The 22,961-nt window shown below is 34.5% G+C and overlaps 5 protein-coding genes across 8 annotated transcripts; 3 read left to right on the top strand and 2 right to left on the bottom strand.

The window, feature by feature from the left end:
- Window positions 1–31: 31 nt before the first annotated feature.
- Window positions 32–1,515, top strand: LOC105431129 (uncharacterized). The gene is made up of 3 exons (XM_089085047.1): window positions 32–644; window positions 942–1,057; window positions 1,285–1,515. Exons 1-3 carry the CDS (start codon window positions 627–629, stop codon window positions 1,400–1,402), a joined length of 252 nt encoding a protein of 83 aa, XP_088941173.1. The 5' UTR covers window positions 32–626; the 3' UTR covers window positions 1,403–1,515.
- A 166-nt stretch (window positions 1,516–1,681) lies between these two features.
- Window positions 1,682–14,439, bottom strand: SPoCk (secretory pathway calcium atpase). 3 transcript variants are annotated; one of them, XM_089085028.1, is made up of 16 exons: window positions 14,297–14,439; window positions 10,999–11,426; window positions 6,609–6,809; window positions 6,329–6,418; window positions 6,143–6,240; window positions 5,480–5,738; window positions 5,053–5,389; window positions 4,522–4,910; window positions 4,261–4,417; window positions 4,003–4,173; window positions 3,554–3,869; window positions 3,299–3,484; window positions 3,071–3,218; window positions 2,921–3,013; window positions 2,697–2,838; window positions 1,682–2,627 (listed from the first exon to the last, which is right to left on the bottom strand). In XM_089085028.1, exons 2-16 carry the CDS (start codon window positions 11,104–11,106, stop codon window positions 2,494–2,496), a joined length of 2,829 nt encoding a protein of 942 aa, XP_088941154.1. In that variant the 5' UTR covers window positions 11,107–11,426; window positions 14,297–14,439; the 3' UTR covers window positions 1,682–2,493. The 3 variants fall into 3 exon arrangements, with proteins under 3 accessions (XP_088941154.1, XP_011643375.2, XP_088941155.1); XM_011645073.3 differs by lacking the exon at window positions 14,297–14,439 and adding an exon at window positions 13,734–13,883; XM_089085029.1 differs by lacking the exons at window positions 10,999–11,426; window positions 14,297–14,439 and adding an exon at window positions 7,080–7,232.
- A 326-nt stretch (window positions 14,440–14,765) lies between these two features.
- Window positions 14,766–18,652, top strand: Asciz (ASCIZ zinc finger protein). Its single transcript, XM_011645076.2, has 4 exons — window positions 14,766–14,907; window positions 15,018–15,526; window positions 15,614–15,825; window positions 15,911–18,652. The coding sequence occupies exons 2-4, from the start codon at window positions 15,242–15,244 to the stop codon at window positions 17,040–17,042; spliced, it is 1,629 nt and encodes a 542-aa protein (XP_011643378.2). The 5' UTR covers window positions 14,766–14,907; window positions 15,018–15,241; the 3' UTR covers window positions 17,043–18,652.
- On the bottom strand, window positions 18,446–21,093 carry l(3)04053 (lethal (3) 04053). Its single transcript, XM_089085031.1, has 8 exons — window positions 20,790–21,093; window positions 20,145–20,678; window positions 19,869–20,065; window positions 19,722–19,795; window positions 19,548–19,659; window positions 19,412–19,474; window positions 19,144–19,307; window positions 18,446–18,585 (listed from the first exon to the last, which is right to left on the bottom strand). The coding sequence occupies exons 1-8, from the start codon at window positions 21,091–21,093 to the stop codon at window positions 18,453–18,455; spliced, it is 1,581 nt and encodes a 526-aa protein (XP_088941157.1). The 3' UTR covers window positions 18,446–18,452.
- A 50-nt stretch (window positions 21,094–21,143) lies between these two features.
- LOC105431105 (uncharacterized) lies at window positions 21,144–22,944 on the top strand. 2 transcript variants are annotated; one of them, XM_011645079.2, is made up of 5 exons: window positions 21,144–21,286; window positions 21,594–21,667; window positions 21,739–21,903; window positions 21,975–22,125; window positions 22,232–22,944. In XM_011645079.2, exons 2-5 carry the CDS (start codon window positions 21,665–21,667, stop codon window positions 22,642–22,644), a joined length of 732 nt encoding a protein of 243 aa, XP_011643381.2. In that variant the 5' UTR covers window positions 21,144–21,286; window positions 21,594–21,664; the 3' UTR covers window positions 22,645–22,944. The 2 variants fall into 2 exon arrangements, with proteins under 2 accessions (XP_011643381.2, XP_011643379.2); XM_011645077.2 differs by having other exon boundaries at window positions 21,975–22,149.
- Window positions 22,945–22,961: the final 17 nt, after the last annotated feature.

Here is a 22,961-nt window from a genome sequence, read left to right as displayed (position 1 = left end):
TATATTGATAATTTTCACAAAATTGATTTTGATTAAATATTTGCAATTAAAATAGACGTGCATACTGTTATTAAAATAGATGTGTGCATACTCGATATTAACAATATGTTTTAATCAAAACGCCTTATTGTCGTTATCTAAGATAACAACAATTAGCGATTTAGAGATTAGAAACATGCTTTCTTTTTAGTATTCTTATACTTTGTTGTTAATGCTATCTCTCTTAACATAATCATAATTAAGAAAATATTATTTTACCTGAATACCTTTACAAAATACAGATTTTCGGGTATCGTGAATTCATGGTCAACCTCCCAGGTGAAGCAATCAATGTATGTAGCACAAAGTATCCTAGAACTTTCACTTTACACGATGTCAAGGAAAGAATTGGGATGGTAGGGGTACGAAGAAATTTAGACTGAGTTCTGACGCATTTCTAGAACGTCGAGTTTCATCCACGATCAATATTGTCTCGTAATATTGATTTGTTAAATCCAGTAGTGTGACTAATTCGACGAACGATTAACAATTGTTCTACCAAGAAGATATTTTTACTTGGCATTATTTTTAAAATTTCCTACTTTTAATCAATAATATTTAAATAGGTTCACTTCTGGCCGTTTATAATGGCGACTTTTATCTCCGTAAGTAATAAAAAAATTATTTTAATAAACTGCAAATATGTTTCATAAACCTAGTAAATATATATATATTTTTTTCGAATATATCAAATTGGTCGTTTGTCAAATTTATTTAACACTCACCATCTGCTGCAACTTTCTAATGTTGCTATATTCAAATGCAACATTTCCTTCGAATTTCTCTTAAGGCTTATTAATATTTAATAAATGTAGCTATTTTATAAAGCAATATGCGTTGAATAAAAAAACAGTGCAAACTTCTTTGCTTTAATTTTCCTAAATTTTGATTTTTAATTACAGTGGCTGACTACTGTGGTTGCATTAACGACATTCGCCGTCTTTTTTTTTGCTCTAATTGACGAAAGTAAGGCTACTCTCGCGGAACCCAAAGCACCTAATTTCCAATATTTCGAACGGTAAGTGAAGCAAAACGTGTATAAAATATAAAATGTAAAATCAATTATGGGGGTATAGAATTAATTGTGAAATATATTAATAAAATTAATCAATATTAATTAATTGTTGATATTAAACACAAAAATATGCGATATTGATTATTATGCTTCAAAACAATAAGAAAACTTTTTTGCGAAAGAATATTAATTGGTAGTATCGTAATCTTCCTTTTTTTTTTTTTTTCAAGGCCGAAGTATCGCTATCCCTATTACGACGAGAATGGCCGAGGAAAGATACTATATGGTTATGGTGGACCGGAATTATATCAATATAAAACATTTAGTATTTTGGAAGGAATTCATTAAATGATAATTATGTTTAAAAATCTTTAGAAAAAAATTGAATATAAAATACTTATATACCACATATAACATAACAACATACAAATAAATTGTGATTAATTTACTTATGACATAAATTCGAGTATATCTACATAATGCAACACACGAGTATCCTTTCGATAGCAATCTATATTACTTGAATATAATGAGTCATTATTACCATTTATTGAAATGACATATTCGTTGTACGTGCAATTTGCATCATATAAATTTGTCATCGAAAGTATATTCGCAATTGTGGAATTAATAAGGAACATTGTAAGAGCATTTATTTTCGCTGATTACAACTGTATTCTTAAATGCAATCGATTTGTATGACTGGTTTTAATTACAGTATGTTTATCTGGCTTGTTCTTACTCGGTAAAATGCTGCATGATTCGCTTCTTCTCTAGCGTGAATCGATTGACAGTGAATGATGAATCGAATGAAATCGATATCTTTTTTCCCGAGTGGGGCTTAAAAACTGTTACGATATTTAGAAAAAGGTGTAAGATAGAATGATTACGTACGATGATTCAGTGCAAACATTGCTTTGGACTGCAGTCTCTAAGACTATATTACAGATAGAATATATCATTAAAAGTCATTGATCTGTCAAACGTGCGTGGAATGTGCAGTAGCGTCGCTACCAACTATGAAATGGTGATTTATAACCTCATAGTAGGGATAATGAAATATAATCTAATAACTATAATCTATGTAACCTACTACATTGTTACTGAAATGTTTCTTTCTTTCTTCTTTTCTACGTGCACAACGTGCTGGGAAAAATAGAATCGACAATTTGTAAATAGTAAAAAAACTGCAGTCACACTGCGCAATCGATACATTAAAATTGTCACCGAGAGAATATCATTATTCTTCTATTTTGTATAGGTGCACACGTGACGAAGTTACGAATGTGCAAGCACAGTCGAGTAGATGTGTGTTAGCGAGACGTAATGTGTCAATTGTAAACGAACGCGACCGACTGCATATTGATGTCGAACGATAATTGATGCGCTTATTCATTATGATCTTTGTCCGCCTTGCTCTCGCCGGCAGACTGTAACTGTCATACAAAGTCCATTTCGAACTTATTGTAATACTGGCCATTGGCGCGACGTCTCTGCAGTTGCCTCTCGATGAATTTCTTTATCTCGCTGATGACGAAGACGCTCGATGTCAACGCCGCCAGAAATAGAAGATCTGAAAAACAAACACGTTAGACAAGAGACATATATTGATTATCTTTAATCGTTAGTATACAAAGTATACCTTTCGCCGTAAGAGCCTCAGTCTGAAATATTCTTTGTAACGGAGGGAAGTAGATAACGAGCATTTGTCCGATGACAGAGAGCGTTACAGCCACCAAGAACATTTTATTACTCCATAGACCGATCGTGAATATGGATTTTGTCTAAAATAAATGAATATCTTTAGACTATAGCAATTTTTTTCTTGATATAATAAAAACAAAAAATTGAAATATGGAATTTTACCTGTGACCTACAGCTAAGTGCATTGAACATGTCGAAGAATACAAAGCAAGTGAATGTCATGGTAGTATCTCTCGCAGTATTTCCATTAACCATCTAGAAATAAAAAAAATATAGTAAAGAAAAAAATATAGATTAGTTAAAAAACCTTACCTCTCTGTTGTACACCCATAAAGTACCAAGAATAATGATGCTAGCAGACAACAAAACATTGATTATGAGATGACGTGTGATCATTGGCTCCTTTGTATTTCGTGGCTTTTGCTTCAAAACGTCCTTATCAACCGGCTCTACCCCAAGGCTATGTACAGAAAAAGAATTAACTTTCATATTGAGCATATTTAATGAAACATTAAAAATATAAAAAGATATTCAATTGACCTTTGAGCAGGTGGACCATCCATAATGATGTTGATCCATAGTATTTGCATAGCATTTAAAGGATTCGGTATACTCATCAAAGTTGCGAGAGCAATTAAAGAAAGCGCAGCTATGCTAGTACTCAACTGGAACCTTACGAAATTGCGAATATTGTGAAAGATTCCTTTTCCTTCCTCGATCGCCGCGCTAAAACCAAAAACGATATAAATACACTGATTTTTACAGGCTAAAATTGTGAGGCAATATATTATTTACATAATAGTTCCAAAATCGTCGTCGACCAGAATCATATCAGCCGCTTCCTTGCACACATCAGTGCCGTTTTTACCCATAGCGATACCTATATCAGCCTTTTTCAAAGCGACTCCATCGTTTACACCATCACCGGTCATGCCGACTATGTTACCATTCCTCTGTAAAGCTTTTACGATACACAGTTTGTGCTTCGGTGTTACGCGATAAAATACACTAACGTTATTGATACACTGTTCCAATTGATGTTCGGACATCATATCAATTTCGTCTCCCGATAAGAGTCGATTGTGAAGCGTATCCAATCCGATCATACTAGCTGAAAAATAATTAAATTCACTGTAACTCTGAAAGTATGTGAAGTATAAAAGTGTATAAAAGTTTGTATAAAAGTTTGTATTTGTTATAAAAATATAATAATTCCTTGTATATTTCATTATCTATTTATATACCTATCGCAGCTGCAGTTTCCTTAGCATCACCGGTCACCATTTTTACTTTAACGCCGCTGTTTATCAAAATGCTGATAGATTCACGTACATATGGTCTCGGTGGATCACAAATGCCAACAAGACCGATGTAAATAAGATCTTGTAATGAGGAGCCACGTGCCAGACCAATAACTGTAATCAAGTAAATATAAATTACACAAAAATAATTCTAAATTTATTTATTATTATTTACTTATTATTATGCTAGAAAAATAATACCTCTCAAGCCTTGTTGACCAATATCATATGCTTCTGTCAAGAATTCTTGATCTTTCTTCTGACTAAGAGGGTATACCTGACCATTTTCGTAATATTTTGTACACTGCGGTAAGATTTTTTCCAAAGCACCTTTCACGAAATATATTTCTTGTCTATTCTGAAATAAGGGATTGTAACATGTACTTTATATTCCAAAAAAAAAAAGAAAGAAATGTACTACTATTAAAAAAGAAAAAAACACAATCTTCATTTTAAACTTACCTCGCCAAATTTCGGTGTACATTTCACAGCCATCATCTTTTGCTCGGAAGAAAATGGATATTCTTGCAATCGTAAATATCTATCAGCAATACCATACATTCCGAATTTCATTGCCACTACTATCAACGCGCCTTCCGTTGGCTGTCCCAACAAAGTATCGTTTTGTATGATAGCGTTATTGCACACACAACCTACTTCTAGCATATTACTGATAGCAGCATGTGCGAGATCCGGATTATCGCACTTCCGTATGCGTACTTCTCCCACGCCGTTGTATCCCGCGCCAGTAACATCCGCGATGTAGCCTTCTGATGTTACAAGAATCGTGACGGTCATCTCGTTCTTCGTGATTGTGCCGGTTTTATCGGAACATATCACATTTACACAGCCTAAAATAAAGTAAGATCTTTTCTTATATACTTAAAACTTTATATAATAAATTGAAAAAATATATACTTTTGTGAGAGGATTTAATTAACAAAAATTTAAATAAAATAATTTTTTCATATTTTTATTGACGTTTGAATTTACCGAGAGTCTCAACAGTTGGTAACTTCTTTACAATGGCTTTTCTCTTGACCATTCTCATCACTCCCAATGCCAGAGTCACAGTCACGACGATAGGCAAGCCTTCTGGTATAGCTGCTACTGCCAAGCTTACACCAATGGTAAACATCTCAAGGATAGCCTTACCTTGGATCCAGCCTAGCAGCATGATGATACCGATAATGCAGAACGAATAGAAGGATAGCTGAGTACCTAAAATGTCCATGCTTCGCTGTAGTGGAGTTTTTGGTGCCTCCTCTGCCTGCATCATCGAGAAAACCTCCCCAAATTCACTTTTTTCTCCCGTATTCACTACAATTCCCTGTATCGCGCGATATCGTAATATAAGTTGATGGTAAACGCAGTCGTCTTTTTTTTCCAAGAATTTTATATTTAATTTAACAAAATTTACCTTCCCATTCCCACAGCGCACTAAAGTGCCCATGAAAGCGATATTTCTCTTCGACGTCAACCCGTTAGTCTTAAGCAAGGGAGCTGTCGACTTTTGCGCTGGCTCCGTTTCCCCAGTAAAGCTACTCTCATCAATCGCCAGATCTATAGCTTCGAATATTCTGATATCGGCAGGTACTCTGTCTCCAATATTTAAATACACTATATCACCAGGAACTAAATTACGTGCGAGAAATGTTTCTACATGGCCTTCTCTCAAGCTGGAAGCAGAGATAATGACAATAATGTAAATACAATTGAGTAAAATATTAACAATTTTTGGTTAAAAAAAAAAAAGATTTTATAAAGGATGCTTTTTAATGGTTACTCTTGTGTGATTTGAATTTCTTAGATGTTAGAATATAAGATTTTTTTCTTATGAGAATTCATACAAGCAAGTGTCACCTTCTACAGAGAGTGCAACGACATATTATATCTTCTTCGCTAAGAAGGGAAAGGAATGCTCCATGTATAAAGGGTTAGTACATCCTCCAAGGACCATACTTCCAAAGAATTATGAATTTAGGTACATGCTGCTTCAAGATTGGACTAACATTCATAATCAGGGCGCACTGTGCATACAGTTAATAATAAAGCACCTAATAAGAAGCGCAAATCTATTTACCAATGACATATCGGCGGTACCAATTTATTCAATTCTTCTAAAGATTTCTCCGATCGGTATTCTTGTACAAATGCAACTGTCACCACTATTATGATAGCCTACAAAGGAACGTATCACAAATGTAAGCATTGGTTAGATAACACCTGACAAAATTTATAAGATTAATGGACATTTAAATGTACTTACCACTGTAATACTGACAGCATCGTCAAACTGCTTCATGCATATGCTGACGAATGCAGAGGCAAGTAGGAGAAGAATCAATGGATTCTTGAACTGAAAAAGATATAAATTCAACTAAGATTGTGTGATTCAACAAGCCTTTTCTGTTATTACACATTATATATTACACACACACATACATACACGCGCGCGTACACACACACACACACACACACACACACACACACACACACACACACACACACACACACAAAAGAATAAAAAGCTTGAGAATTCCTCATACCTGTTCAATATATTTCTTCCATGGTGGATCTTCTTCCTTTACAGTGAATTCATTAAAACCAGTTAGCTGCCTTCTATGGTCAGCTTCCTGCCATCTTAGTCCAGTTCGCACGTCGACATGTAATCTAGCTGCTACTTCTTCAGCTCCAAGACTAGCTGATTCAGCAGTTGTCAACCACATTTCAGAATCTTGTTCCTTACCCTTGAAAAAAATGTCATGTTAAATTATTTATATAAACAAACTTTTACATAACGCTAAAAATTAAAATTTAATGCTAAACATTACATAATGTTACATAAAAATGTTACACAAAATGTTATACAAAATTAAACTGAACGTGTTGAATTGAAAATGTGAAATATATTGAATAAGAAAAAACTTCTCAACTAATTTTGGAAATGATATAAGGCTAAGCTTTAATCATAAAACAATTTTGCACGTGTCACGCGATGCGTTTACGTTGTCTCTTACCGTTTTATTAATAGCACACCGAATTGGCGTACTTTGCGCGTTATCTCGCTGTGACAACTGTGTAAAAAAAATGCGCACATGACAAAAAGAGACGTGTGGTCAGAACGCTTGACTGGAGAAAAAAAAAACACGGCGACGATAATGAAAATGGAAAAGTTATCAATCGGAATTTCGCTGACAAAGATACGAAATAACGAATGGTTGAAGATACGAAATAACGAATTGTTAACCTCACTCGCGGCTCGATCAAGCTGTCAATCCAGGAGAGATACCGAGGACGATGGATGATTCGAGGGCATGATCGCAGGTAGGACTCGCGGATCAGACAGCAAGTCTCGGCGAAAAGGCGACATGACAGATTAAATAAGGACAATCGTTTCCGTGCCACACGCAAACGGGATCGCGGTTGCGGGTGCGGACTCGCGAGAGACACGGAGGGGAGCGGATCGACGAGTGCTGTCGATCGAGGCCACGTGTCAACGGCGATCTCGTAAAGCCGTCGGCCGTTCCTCCCGCGCGTTTCCTCTCCTTTGCCAGCCCCCCTTCCCCCTCCCCGTCGTGAATTCTGTTATTTCGATTTTCCGCGAGATCAATCGTGTCGCGTGTCGGACGGGGACACACGTGTCTCCTCGTCAGAGGTTCTCGATTCTTCGAAGTACATACGTCAAGTTCCACAAAGAGATGAATCGCAGAAAAATCGCGGCTGAAAGTCAGAACCCAGACTTTTTATAAACGGGAGAAGCTCTTTTATAAACGGGAGGGAGAAGTGACTAGAAGGATTTTACGAACGCTTCATTTTGATTAATACGTGAATTTCTATTCATATTCACGTGACATCATTACAGTTTCATAGCGCAAGCGTGTGACTATTTTTTTTTCCTCTCCTGAAACGAAACGTTTTCCTGGAAGGCGGCAAAGCGAAGAAAGTTCTAAGGCGAACGAGTCTATCGATATGCTGGTTATACGAGTTTTCGAGATGTAGGTCGTTAGAAGAGCGTTGTTTGCCGATGCAAATGCCCGTGACACTTTACGTCATTATGCAAGTGCCATTAGTCCTGTCACTCCTCGCACTCTATCGGCAATGCTCTCATTTTCATGTCCTTCATTTATAACGTACGAGCGTTTCCTTGTAATACAAGTTTCACTTACATAAGCACTGTGTCATAACCCCTCCGACGGTCTTCAATCGTTTGTTCATGACGTTTCTAATTTTTACGTACGAATTCATTTTCTTTTTAAGAATCAAATATTGAAAAAAATTGAACATTGGAATTCCTAACATTACATTAGAATTTTATTTTTTGCTTCTCAAGATTTATCATGTGCCTTTAATTTTTCCTTTCAGATTATATGACATATAAATGCTTGTTTTGTTTGAATAAATTCTTCTCAAAATTGTCTTTTTTCTCCTGTTTCTTCTTTGCTTCTTCTCCTACATTATTTTTTAAATTTCCTATATTTTCCCTATTTTTTTTTTATTTTCTTAAATTTAAACGCCAACCGCTAAATTCTAACCGCTTCCTAGCTTTGGTTCTTCGATTAACTTAATTGACTGATTAATGCTCATTTCTATCAATGTAGACTAACTTTAATCACTACTAACTTTAACTTTTCTTCTTTTTCTAATTTAAAAAATTAGAAAAAGGTAAATAATAGATTTAAATTGAGATTTAAGTTAATCTACATTGATAGAAAATGGATATAAGTGATTTTGATAATTAATTTTGGTATATTCGGCTTATATTCAATAAATGTAATTGATCGATTCCAATAAAATAATCGATTGGTTAAGTTAATCAAAAATTATAAAATACTCCATGCAAAAATATATTCTTGTCTATAATGCTTTTATTTTTTTAACTCTACATTAAAATTACAAGATTGTTAACGAAACAGAAAAAAATATTCTTTAATTTTTCTCGATTTTTCCTTCACTTTTTTTACTGAAATCTAAAAGGAACACTTAATATAAAATTAAAAAAAAATTCATTAAAATTTTTATTAATTACCAAAAATATACAATAGGAAATAAACAGAAAATGACAAAATATAACTTTTAATTATGTTTGTTAATGATTTTCTGCAAATCTCTCATTGCAAAACTGAAAAATTATAAAAAAATATTTACTTCTTTAAATAATTAAAAAATTTTATGTATTCAATAATTTATAAAAATTAAAGGTTTAAGCTCGGAATTGATATTCAATAATTTAATTTTATCTTAGATTGATGAATTCCTCGATTCTTTGATTTTTTTTCGGTTAAAAAATATTTACAATGCCTTTTTAAACAATTTTATTCGATAATTTTGAAAGAAGTGTAATTAAAAAAAAATTAAATTGATATTACAGTAATTTAATTTTATCTTAGGTTAATAAATTCCCTGATTCCCTGATTTTTCCAAGTCATGTTTTAATTTCCCGATTTCTTTGGATTTTCCCTAACTGCTAAAAACTTTGAATTAAAATCATCAAGATTACGCGATCCGAGAAGAATTAAATTCGTGTCTTCCGGGAAAGAAGATGAGTTTCTATTTTTTATAACTGCACTTATGCGCTACTTATATTTCCTACACGTAAAACGAAACAACATATGATTAAATGATAAAGAAAGACGAAAGATGTGCAACCGCGAAATCTCGAAAGAAATCAAATTGAAGTAAGTTGCATATTCGAATTTCGAAAACTGAAAAATTAAGAATAAAAAAAAAAACGAAACGTTGGAACACGCGAAGATAAAATGGCTTATTTCTTTTAGCAATCTTTTTATGAAATTTTACAACTTTATTTCTTCAAGATCTCTTCGAGATCATGAATCGATTCGAAAGCCATATGAAGCCACGTATTTCAACTTTTTATCCAGTTATCGCGCAAAAACCAATTTACATAAAAACGAGTTTTAGCAACTGTGATCAAACTCGAATAACTCGATTGTAAGCATGCACGCATAAAAACAATACACAAGATGATCTTTAATCTTTATTAAGATGAATTCAGAGATAAAAAAAAAATTTAATTTCCTCTTATAGATTTTAATAAATTAAGAAAAATTTTATGTTTTGCTGTACGCTATTTCAGGATATACAAATTAATAAATTGCATAGTTCAAAACTGTAATGTTAGTAAATCTCGGGCCATGTCGAGATATTACACGTATTAATTCGAGTATGTAACGCAAAATCATCTTGCACATATGCATATATATATATGTACAGGATGTCCGGAAACTCGTCCTTGGATTACTTCTTGAAGTGATTCGGGATCAAAAAGAAAGAAAAGAAGCCATATAAACATATAGATTCGGAAATGAGTTGTTTTCGAGTTATGTTCACTTTTAAAAAAATCGTAATTTATTTTTCATAATCATAATCATAATTTATTTCATAGTTTTTTAACATAATAATTTCATTTCGGACTATTGGCGTTATCTAGACTGCATCACATGGAGGTAATATAATCTGCTTGACATTCCTTTTTTATAATTTTTATTATTTTTTTACATTTTTTTAAATTAATGTTTTTCTAGTTTTTAATTTTTTTCCATTTTTCGATATTTGTAAGTACAATTATATTTAATTATAAAATTTATAAAAGAGGAATGTGTCAAGCGGATTATACTATCACATATATCCTAGGTAATGCCAAAATAATCCAAAATGAAGTTATTTCTGTTAAAAGACTATAAGATAAATTATGATTATAATTATGAAAAATAAATTACAATTTTTTTTAACAAACTGGATGTAACTCGGAAACAACTCATTTCCGGATTTATGCTTTATACACCTTTTTTTCCTTCTTTTTGAAGGAATCCGAATCACTTCAAGAAGTAATCCAGGCAAGTTTCCGGACACTGCGTATAGAAGATAATTCCAGATTACATTGTTCTAGAACTGTCGTTCTGATTCTGCTGTGCCTACCTCGTCTAGTGTTGCATTCTCGTCATTGCGCTCCTTGTCGTTGCGGATCTCGAGACCGGCGTCGTCCAAGAGCTGTTCGTACTTGGCCTGGTTGCCGGTGTCTCTCATCGCGGAGAAGGGGTGGCTTCTCTCAGCACTGCACCACCTCCTTTAATATTCCGGTGATTTTTTTTTTTTTGAAGGAAAACAGGAAAAGAGAATATGCAGCTCGATGACACCAGAGATGGAAACACTACCAGCTGACCCGATAGCACCGAAATTGTGCGCTATCGATTCGTGTTCTCTCTCCTCTTCTCTCTTCTCTTCTTTTCTCTCTCTCTCTCTCTCTCTCTCTCTTCCTATATTTCTCTATTTCCTCTAATCCGGCTTACTTGGTTCGCCAGGGAAAACGAGAATGGCGTGGAGCATCGTCTTCCTCTTCTATATGACTGTACAAATGAAAGAATAGAGCGATTTTAGTACACGTGACTAATGTACCTCCCTCTCTTTATTCGAAGCGATTTCTAGTCACGCGAAGGCTAGAGGAAACGATCTCGCGATCAGGCAATCTGACTTAAATGCGTAAATTTTTAGTAACTTTGTGAAACTTTGTGAATTTATTTGCTCACTGATATCACATCGGTCTAAATGTTCTATTTTTTCGCCGATCATTTGTATTTTATCTGTCTTGATAAATGTCAGCTGGGTGTCAGATTTATCATCAGCCGCCTTTAAATTTTTCAATCGATTGAAAGTAGACTCAATTTTGTATATATCGAAATAATAATAATAATAATAATAATAATAATAATAATGAAAATAATGAAAATAAAAGAATTTTTTCTTTATAGAAGTCCTAAACATTCTAAACTTTCATTTTCATTCTTTCGACATAAAATTTTTTTCATTTGTAGAATATTCTTGGTGTTACACCTTTTCTCATCCATTAAAACTTTTACAGGTATCTATTTATTATTTTAAACTAAAAATCCGAAGCCTAAGTCGTCCCTGCTGCCCGAAACGTACAAATTTGAAATTAAATACTGGCAATACCAAGATATTTTCGGCGACAAGACGATTATAAGCTTTTCTCAGTTTCGCACCTAAGAATATCATCCGAAAGACTTGCGTTCTTCAAAGTAAAAATACGAAGCTGACGAACCAAGGTACGTACAATAATAATATAAGCAATATTTAATAATTATATTAATATAAAACGTTTGTGCATCTAGGCTAAAAAGACTTCTTAAATATTTACGGGTACTGAATTTATAATTGAAATTTAAATCGATTGTAAAAAAAATCCATAATTTTATATATATATATATAAAATATTCTAAGAGTCATAATAGAACAAAAATGTCAAAGCATCTTGATAATCCATGACAGACAAGGGCGCACTTGAAATGTTTGAGCGTACGCTATCGATCAATGACAACTGATGCGATGTTTGCCAACGGCATGCCGAGCAGCTGCTTTATTCATTTCACATTAAATTATATCGCGGATTCTTCGACGATAAATTCCAAATCAGTCTTTTCTTTTGGAAAACTTCACGTTATTTACTCGTAAACTCGTAAATATTTTTGTAGTACCGGTCGTGGGGATTCCAGAGAATACATGTGTGTATATATATATATATATATATATATATATATATATGTATATTGTAATATACGTATATATGTGTATCATTGTATTGTTGACGTGTTATTCTAAACACGTTATTTGCGATAAATATCATCACATGCCTCGGTAGTCGAAGGGATAAGATGCCTGCCCGGTAAGCAGGAGATCCAGATTCGATTCCTGGCTGAGGTGGTATTTTTTTCGCAAAATAATAACGAGTTTTCATGACTGGTTCGTGGTCGGGCCGTGACACACACCCTCCCTTCTTATTTGGGGACTAACTAAATATTCTTTGTCTCTCACTTTGTTATCAACATCGTAATAGAATTGCATGGACATTTTTATAAATAACATATCAAGAGACTACACGGAAATGACAGTTTCTACTAATCGACTACTTATCGACCACTTATCGTTAGATAGATAGTAGTAACGTAAAGTTGATAACGTATATATTTACGTTTCATTTAAAATTAATAACCATATTATTAATGGAGATACCGAGTTAGATAAATTATATTAAATATATTCAAGATTTTCAAAATTGACAAAACAATCAATTAAAAAAACAATTCTTTCTTTCTTTTTCCATTTCCTTATATCATTTTAAATGTGTATAAAAATGTAACGTTAACTAAATCTTTTTTTTTTTTTTTAAAATGCGCTAATTCAAACATACCTAATTGATGATGTTTTCTTAACAATGAAAAAAGAGAAGCGCTTTGATAAAGTTCACGATGATAGGTCTATTGATACAACTTTAAAGAAAACAATGTAACGCGACCACAACGACGATCGCAGATTGGCACAATGAATATATCAATGAATATACTTTTTTTATCGTTTCATTAGAGCTTTGTACATACATCACTATTCCAAGCGCAAAAAACTTGAAGCACAACAATTTTACAAAATGCCAATAGTTTAATTGCACGTATAAAAATTATTCAAATCCTTTCAGTGAGGACGTTAGAAACAAATTCTATCGAAATTTTTAAATTTCATTCTCAAATTTTTATTCTACAAACAGTGCGTAAAAAAAACATTATTTATCAAAGATCAGACGGAAATCAATATCAAAAGGGTGCTTGTATAAAATATTATAGAAAAATATTTTTAATACTGACCGCTTGTCAACTTTGGCAACTAGAGTAAATCCATCGAGACGATAATACGAAATCGCGATAATCACAGACCGATGAACAGAACTTTTACCGTATTTTAAACCCCTATTCGTTTCTAGGTCGATAGTGCCAGCTGCAGACAGTGACGGATACGCAACAAATACGATTGACCGATATCGACAGGATCGATTTTGCCCTCTCCCCCCGAGATTCAACCCTCGATGAGTATTTAAACTTTGCCGAAAGGAAAAAGAAAAAAAAAAAGAGAGAGGGATGTTGCAAAGCGCGATTACAAGCGGCAGATTTGCTGTTTCGCATACGCCGAGTCAACGTTTCTCTCTGAAGCTCTCGGGAGCATTGACGGAAATCAATCGCGGAACAATTACACGCGGGCGATGAGCCGCAACGTACATACGTGTGCACGTAAATACGCGTGTACGATTACACGGTTTCTCTCTTCAGGTAAAAATCAATAACACGACTGCGCGACGTATGTGGTGTGCACGGTACGTATACATGATGATCCGGTGGGAAAAACCTTCCGTGGCCGCCGACGTCCGCCTTACCGTGTGACAGCTCGCGGGATCGCACCGGTTCCGGGGTCCGACGACGGGCGAGAGTTTCCCCGGGAGAAATCGAGTCCCGGCGATCCGATGTGGCTTTAAATGAAAATTACCGTACACGCACTCGGCACACGCACAGCGTGTCGTCCGCGCGAGCAGGAACGCACTGAGTCGGTGTGTTGTGTGCGCTCGCGAATTCGGCCGCGGTCCACTTTCGTCGCACGAAGCACTCACAAGCACTCGCCGCCACCACCACCACCACCACCGCCGTCGCTGTTGGCGAACGGAAGGTCGATCGACCCAACCGGACCGACGAGACGAGCGAGACGTGCCGAGCGAAGCCGGGTGCAAAGGAGGATCCCTCCCGTTCCCGGCTCGCGACAAGTAGCGCCACGTCTGACAGGTCCGAGGGATGCGTGAGAGTACTCAAAACAGTAATGTGTCATTATTTTAAATCCAAATTCCTTATCGCGGCTTCATACGTGCTTGATCAGTCGCGATAAACCCGGATGACTCCAGATACAACTATCATATCTGATATTATATCAGCGGCTTCTCAAGCCACGACGAAATGAAAGGAATAAATAGCCCAAATGAGGAAATATTTGATATGTGTAAGTATGTATGAAAAAGGACATAGAATACTTAAAAGTATTTGTTGCGTCTTGAGATGAGCGAATATTATATTTCTAACATGCTATAAACGTCTTTTTTTATGTCGTAGGCCTTTTGAAATGAAAAATATACAATGCCAAACACATTGAGAGAAAAGAGGAAGAATGATGGTACAGCAGAGTTATCTGTTTTTTTTTTTTTTTTTTTTTTTTTCCACGTGTTCCTGCTGTTTTACGTTTAGTATACGTAACGTGAATATGGCTGATATTATACAGCATACCGGCAAGAATCTATGTGTGTGAGATCCTGTTATAATAAATAAGATAACCTACAATGCCGAGGAAATTTTATCGATCGGCGGAAAATATCGCGTCTGAGAAAACGATCTGTCCATCACCAGAAGAATTGAGTGTAATAAATAACAATGTCAAGTGCGAGCAATGCGGACTCGTTTTCAGAAATGAGCCGCGTTACCGACTGCACGATCTCAAAGTACACCAACACAAAAAATTGGATAAAATCGCAAAAGAAAACGTGCGTTATCACTGCCCAGTGCAATCATGTGTCTACGCTGTTAATTCTCAAAGATATTTTAGCGCCAAAAAGTACCTAAAGCAGGTATGTATATCTAACGATAAAAGCAATAAAAAAAAATGGAGATCAACTTTAAAGATCAATTAATAATGTTATTTATTATTTCGTCAGCATTATTTGAAAGTGCATGCGGAGAAAAATTATGCGTGTGATCGTTGCGGCAAGAGCTTTTCCACTGAGTCTGCTAAAAAAGGCCATACAAGAGTCTGTGGAGTAGAATTTACATGTTCCTGCTCAAAGATTTACACTACATATGAAGCATTGCTTACACACGCAAAGCGATCTCTACATGTTATAACGGAAAACTATAAAAATTCTTCGAGGTATAACTCAAATACGCAGCTTTAGTAATTATTATGATACCAATTTAAATATGGACATATTGATATATTTGTAATCTCTTTACAGATATACCAATTCCAAAACGATGCAAGTTGTCTTACCAAGAAAAATTGTAAACAAGCCTATCATGATACTGCCCACTCCAGATAAATTTGGAAAGAATAACGAAGATATCAACACAACAAAAAGTACAACTGATGTCGGAGTGCAAACGGACGATTATAAAAGAAGCAAGAAGATTTCTAGTCCATCGAAATTCAACAATAACAATCCACATTGTAACACGAAACGTCGAATATCCAAACAAACGCAGACTAATAACTTTTCTAAGAAGATTTTTGGAAAATCGATAGAAACACAAACGCCACAAGGGAGCAGAGACACATCTAAGGTGCATAAACGCGGTGGAAGTTGTCGCGCGTTATCGAAACAGTCGAAACAAACGTTACTCAAGGACGATCTTAATCTCAATGACAATTTCACGTCAACCAATTTATTTCCGACTAGTCCGCTGCCGCTTCATCACGACGTGGGCTTGCAAGATTTCTGGGAAGAGAAAAATACATCGGGTACACAAACGATACCTGAAAAAGACATGTTCGAGGCATTTAATGATAATGTGACTCAAACGGAATTCGATACATTCTATGACCACAGTCATAATCCTTTGATACAATGTGTATCGAAGAGTACAGTGGCTTTAATGACATTGCCTTACGTTGAAGACACGTCGGAAGGATATTCTTTCGCTTCGACTGATGGAATATCTCAAGCAGATCCTATGCTAACTGCTAAGACATTCGATGACAGATTTAGCAGTATAGAAACACAAACCGAACAAGCTTTTTCCCCTTCATATTTTTATTCCGAATCTTTATCGAGATCTTTCGCCTTGAGTTCAAACATCGAAACGCAAACTACAGATCTGGACAACATGGAGCAGTTATTATATAGTAATACATATACTCAAACATGTGACAAAATGCTGTCCTCCGATTTGGGATTATCCAATATACAGACTCAGACCGCTTGGTCGCACGACGATACTACAGTTTCTACTGAGACTCAAACCAAGTCTCTGATTTGTGGGGCCGATTGCAACATTCCCAGTGGAGCCTGCAGATCTTGGCTGAATACACAAACGAGTCACACCGAAACGCAAACTGATTTACTTAGCATTTTCGAGGGACTTGAATAAGTCAAATATGTTCTTTTTCATGAATATGATTTGTTGTTCATTACTTATTTTCTCGTGTTTTGGCACTTTGGTCTTTATACAATTTTTATCTGTTATTTTTTTCTCTCTAACGTACGTAGTTTTTTTTTTTTAATAGCTCTAATGCTTCGTTTATTGTATTTTACGGTTCTTATTGCCATCTATTTTTTACTTATCCTTCTGCTAAAAAAATATTAATCTTAAATTTGTAACGCGATTTGTCTTCGAGAGAAGAAATACCTGATCACTCGGATTGTCTAAATTTCTATATGATCGTATAATTATTATCATTTTCCAACTTTTTTTATTTGAAATTTATCTTTATCTCAAATATCAAATAAAAAAGTTAGTGAACCAAACATCAACGTTTTTCACCTGCAATTGCACGAATAAACATGTATATATACATATATATGGTTACGTGTACGTAAGTATATGTAGAAGTGTATTTAATTTCTCTCAGTACCAAAGTATTACGCACATTGGATACATTCGAACGTGTTCGAAATGTATATATATATATATATATATATATATATATATATATATATATATATGTACATATGATAATTTAAAAACAAGTATTGCGATGGCGATATATACATGTATTGTGATCTAAACTTATCAGTAAATTTATGGACTGGAATCGGACTAAACACATCTGTTTTATATCTCTATTTAAAGCCTCATGTGTACATGTCATATATGCGGTAAGAATCTCGATATCTTGTCAAAAATATATTCTAGTTTTACATCACGTGCTGTGTTGCGTGATGCATGCGGGCGAACACTTTTAGCATCTGTCAGCTTTATGATAATATCACGTGAGATTCTGATTATTTTTTTAAATCCACATTTTTTGTTTACGTACACAATATATAACTAAGAAAATATATTCCTTTAATCGAAGAAAGTCACATAATGACACATTGTCGGAAATATATCTGCATGTTTGCGTCGTCACGTCGAATGAATAAATTTTACAAACTGTTAAATATAAAAATATAACGAGTTCTTTCATAAATAATATATATTTATACGTTAGGATCGAAATGATCTTGCATTAAGATATGGGCGGCAACAGGAGATATGGATAATTAAAAATTCTCTAACGAATGTAGATAACAAGAAATGAGAGATCCGATAAAGAGTTCTCATTGCGTTCAATGTATCGATACATTGCACAGCAATGTTTTAACGTATGAAATCGATCAACGCATGGATCAACTTATCGATTGATACACGATGAAATTGCGGATTAATGGAATACACGATGAAGTGATAAAAAGGGAGATAGAGTGTGTGAAAATACGAAATATATATATAATATATATATATATATATATATATATATATATAGAGAGAGAGAGAGAGAGAGAGAGAGAAGTTCTATTATACTGCGGGACCAGCGGCATTGTCCTCATCGGAATCGGGTAAAAAGTCTTTGGTCCAGTCTTCTATCCTGTCCACATTTTCGAGGGTTGATGCGAGCACTCTCAGATTGTCCACACCGGACATCAGCTGTCTGCAAAAAAAAATTATATATATATGTACATATAAATTCTCAATAAAATGTTAAATGGAAAATAAAATATACTCTCTCTCTTTATTCAAATCGCGGATAGAATTCCATTTCGAGTTATAAGCTATTCATAGCAATTATTAATAATCAATAATAGTTAAGTAATTTTTAAGACTTACTGATTCATTGCATCTATCTGTAATTATAATGTCAAAAATGAGAAAAGCATATGATAAAAATTTTTGTAAAATAAATAAAAAAATGTCTTTTGCTAAATTACGTTTTCATTTAATAGAATAGATTTATATCGAAAGTTCTTCTTTCGTTAATCAATAAATAACTAACATAATAACATCTAAATAACATCTAATATTGAATTGTTTTTTTTTTGATTAAGTACAATTCATTTTCTGGATATGTGATTATATATTGATCATAAAAGTAAAAAAAGAGTTTTTGATATATCTCTATTTTGTAAGAATTTTCATATCTTTTTTTTTGTTTCTGAAGTTATAATTCAAGATAATGACAATGAACTAGTAGTAGGAGCCTTAAGGATACCTGAGGGATACTTCAGCCGATGATGCAGCCGCAAATAAATCACGTGCGAGTCTTCTAACTGTGCGGTTCATATTAGTAGCACCAGCATTCGATTCGCTTCGTCCAGCTGCTGAGATACCAGCCCGAAGTTCACTGTTTTCTAGTCGTAGCAGAGATATCTCTGTCTAAATTAATACATTTGCAGATCGACACATTAATTTATTATTTTAATATTTATTATAATAATATTTTATCTCATTATAATTATTCAAATGCAAACAATACTGACTGTTAAAGCCTTAATCTCCTTCTTCAACGATGTGACAGTACTTTCGGCATTAACTGCCCGCTTCTACGAAATATAAATACTGTTGTCGTTTACCAATTTATTGTTTCACAAATTACAAATATTCATGTTTACTTACTGTACTTCGTTTCAAATTATCTTCAACTTGCTCCATCGCTTTTTCCAAGTGCACAGTTTCCTCGTGTTCGACTTCTCTTTTGGATAATAATTCTGCTTCCAATGAACGAATTCTGCAATTAATTAAACATCCATAACATGAGGGAACAAGCTCATTCCAACGAGGTACAATTACCTTTCTGTTTTTTCAATAAGTTGCCTTTGAACTGTCCACAATTGCTCACGTAACTCTTCGTTTTCGAGCAAAAGCTGCAACATAATTTCTAAAATATCATCTCTGTTTTATCTTATCTTTTAATGTTCTATTATTACACAGTCTCACCCTTCTCTCAGCGGATTCTGCCATGCTCGTAGTAGGTTCTGAATCTGTAGTTCTATTATGTATAGGACCATCGCTTAAGAAATCTGGCAAAGATTTATGGATATTCACTTCGCTTCCTGACAGAGAATCGTTCCGTGTGGTTGCATTTATATTGGGATTGGAGTCTGGAAAGGGTAATGGTAAATCGAATGGAAATCCTGTAAATAAAATGACTCTCATTTTCATGAACTTTGCACAGATATTGTATAATTTGAAACAAAATTTGTACGCAGATACCTCTATGTTCGGGGCGAGGAAGGGAAGGTGCATTTTCCTCAAGTCTATTTTCAAACATAGGTAGATCTAAATGATTTGAGTGCATCGCGTTTGGTACAGAATGATCTCTATGCGACACGCTTTTATGCAACGTATCGGTGAGATCAAATGATCGCAGATCGTCGCACAGGACATCAGAGTCATTCTTTTTGGCTTCGTTCCGCAATCGAGACTGTCTCTGTTCTACACTATTCAATGCAAAATCCGGCAAATTATCCACGTCAGGCAATACCGGTTGACTGTTTTCATGATTCAGGTAACACTGTTCGATGACCAAGTGATCCTGCACAAAGTCTGGCAATTCTGTCGGGTTTCGGCCAGAGTAAACGCCACTGCCATTGTCCTTGTCGAGGACGCTACCAGGACTCGATGCAGAGGAGGAATATACCTTGGGCCGTGCTCCTGTGGTGTGATAATTGATTTGTGGCGTGCCATTCTTCAGAAAGGCCTTAAAACTAAAGGGGTTGTTGTCTCGACGTGACGATGCATCTTGACCTGCGAAAAATCATTTTCAACTTGCAATCAAATATGAAAAAAAGTAATCCATGTTAAAATATATGTGTGCGATAGAATGAATTTGCGTAAGCAATAACAGTAAATTCTAACCTATCGACTGTTCCACGGGGTTGACGCGACTCCTGACAAAGGGATCCGAAGCCGGCGATGGATTATTTCTAGACTGAGTATCTCGGCAATAAGTCGAGGTCATCTTCTCCTCGTCGGATGACGAGGATGGCGAGATGGCCTTGTTCCCCGACGGCGATGGAGGGTTCCTGCACGCCGCTACGCAGGACGGCCAGACGGCAGCGGTCGTTTTCTTTTCCTCCTCGTCGGACGATGAGGACCACACGTGACGTTTTGGCAACGACGACCGACGTCCCGTATCGTCGGTCCTCTTACGACTCGCCATAATTCGCGTCGACGCTACGATCGAGTCATTCGCGACGCTCGACCTCGCCGAGAGGAATGCGCGCTCGCCTGACGTCCGTCACTGTCTGCTGATGCGTCAGGTTAGGTTGATTCGGCCAGCAGCACTCTTCAACCTTCTTCGATGTCCGTTTGTCTGTACTCTCTCTACTCATACTTGTTGTTACGCTGAAACGGTAAGGATATATCTAGCCTCTAAAGGAAAAAAAACAGAAGAGAAAAAGAAAATACAAAAAGAGAAAATACAAAGCGTAAAAAAATGTAAATAAACGAACGAAGCTTCCTTTTTCGTGTCTCGCAGTTATATGTACGCGATTATATGCAGATTTTTTGCTGCCGGTGCCGATTGTTATGTATTTATCTTTCTCTCTCTTTCTTTCTCTCTTACTCCTAAATGATTGACGTTTCATTTAAAATTGACATTTTGAAAGAAAATATTGATATATTCTATGTTATATCAATGATCTGTCGATATTTGTACAGGATATTGCGACTTTGGGATTTATATCATCGTTGCTGGAACGTCGTCGTCAATCCCATAGTTGGGTGAAAAAATGGTGAATATAAATTTTTAATTAATCCTCTTTTAATTTGTGTTGTTTAAGAACATAATCTGTCCTTATTACAGAGTTATAATCCCTGTTTTGTATGCCTTGAGCCACCTGATGATAATAAACACAGAAGAATATTTGATGAAAAATGGTTGATTAATTTAGAAGAGGAAAATATAAGTAAGAAATCTGATGGACATACAACAGTGAAAGCAGCTATCGAATTAATTCTTGGCTATAAAGTAAGTATTATATAATAATTTATATATATTTACAAACTAGTTTAATACGATTATTATATTATCCTTTTTAGGTACCAGAAATATATGACATAATTTTGTGCCAAACATGTTTTCATAAAGTAGAATCTTATATAAAATTCCGTTCTCGACTTATTAAAATATTTGAAACATACAACTCTATAATATCAAATTCCTCTAATTTAATAAACTCGGAAATTTCAGGTACTTCATTAATCTCTAATATAGGTTTGTTGATAATAATGAATTAAAATACACAATTTATTTATATGGATATGTATATACATTACTGATAGAAATAAAATTTCAGAATCAGATATATCCAAGGAGGTAACAAATATTAATGAAGAAAATGTTTCTTCCAATATATCTAATATATCTAATAGTTATAGTCTGTGGAACATTGAAACTGAAAATGATTCTTATGCCACTCCATTACCAAACTTTCATCATAACATTGATAATGTCTCTGATCATGACAGTGACATTGATGATAATTTAAACTCTGATATATCTCCTTCAAAGATTCAGAAGAGCGATATAGAATCAGATATAAATGTATATTCTGGCGAAGATAATGAAATATTGGAATTGTCTATTAAATATGAACATGATGAAGTTCTTAATCTCAGCTCAGCAGAATCAGAGGAAGAGGCCGATTATGGACCAACTTTCAAAAAAATCAAACTTTCAAATCAAATATCTCCATTGATATTGTTTTAATAACTTGTAAACATTGATTATAAGTTATTCCATAAGTACAAAGTAGATTAAAACTAATAAATTTATTTATATGCATAAAGTAAGTAAATGTAAGAGTAGTAAGAGTAGTAAGTAAATGTAAGAGTAGAAGTAAATGTAATACAATTTGTAAATGTATTACAATTTGAAAATATCTGATAATCAAATCATATATTAAATATATATACATATATATATACATGTATTCAGTACGTTTTATGTAATTATTTATGTTATTTCAAAGCATGAGAGAAATATAAATAAAATATTGTTTTAAGATTACATCTTTTAAGACAATA

This window comes from Pogonomyrmex barbatus, unplaced genomic scaffold (genome assembly GCF_055798465.1).
Source record: "Pogonomyrmex barbatus isolate J1 unplaced genomic scaffold, ASM5579846v1 scaffold9, whole genome shotgun sequence".
NCBI lineage: Eukaryota > Metazoa > Arthropoda > Insecta > Hymenoptera > Formicidae > Pogonomyrmex > Pogonomyrmex barbatus.
This window is presented reverse-complemented; position numbering and strand designations above follow the sequence as displayed.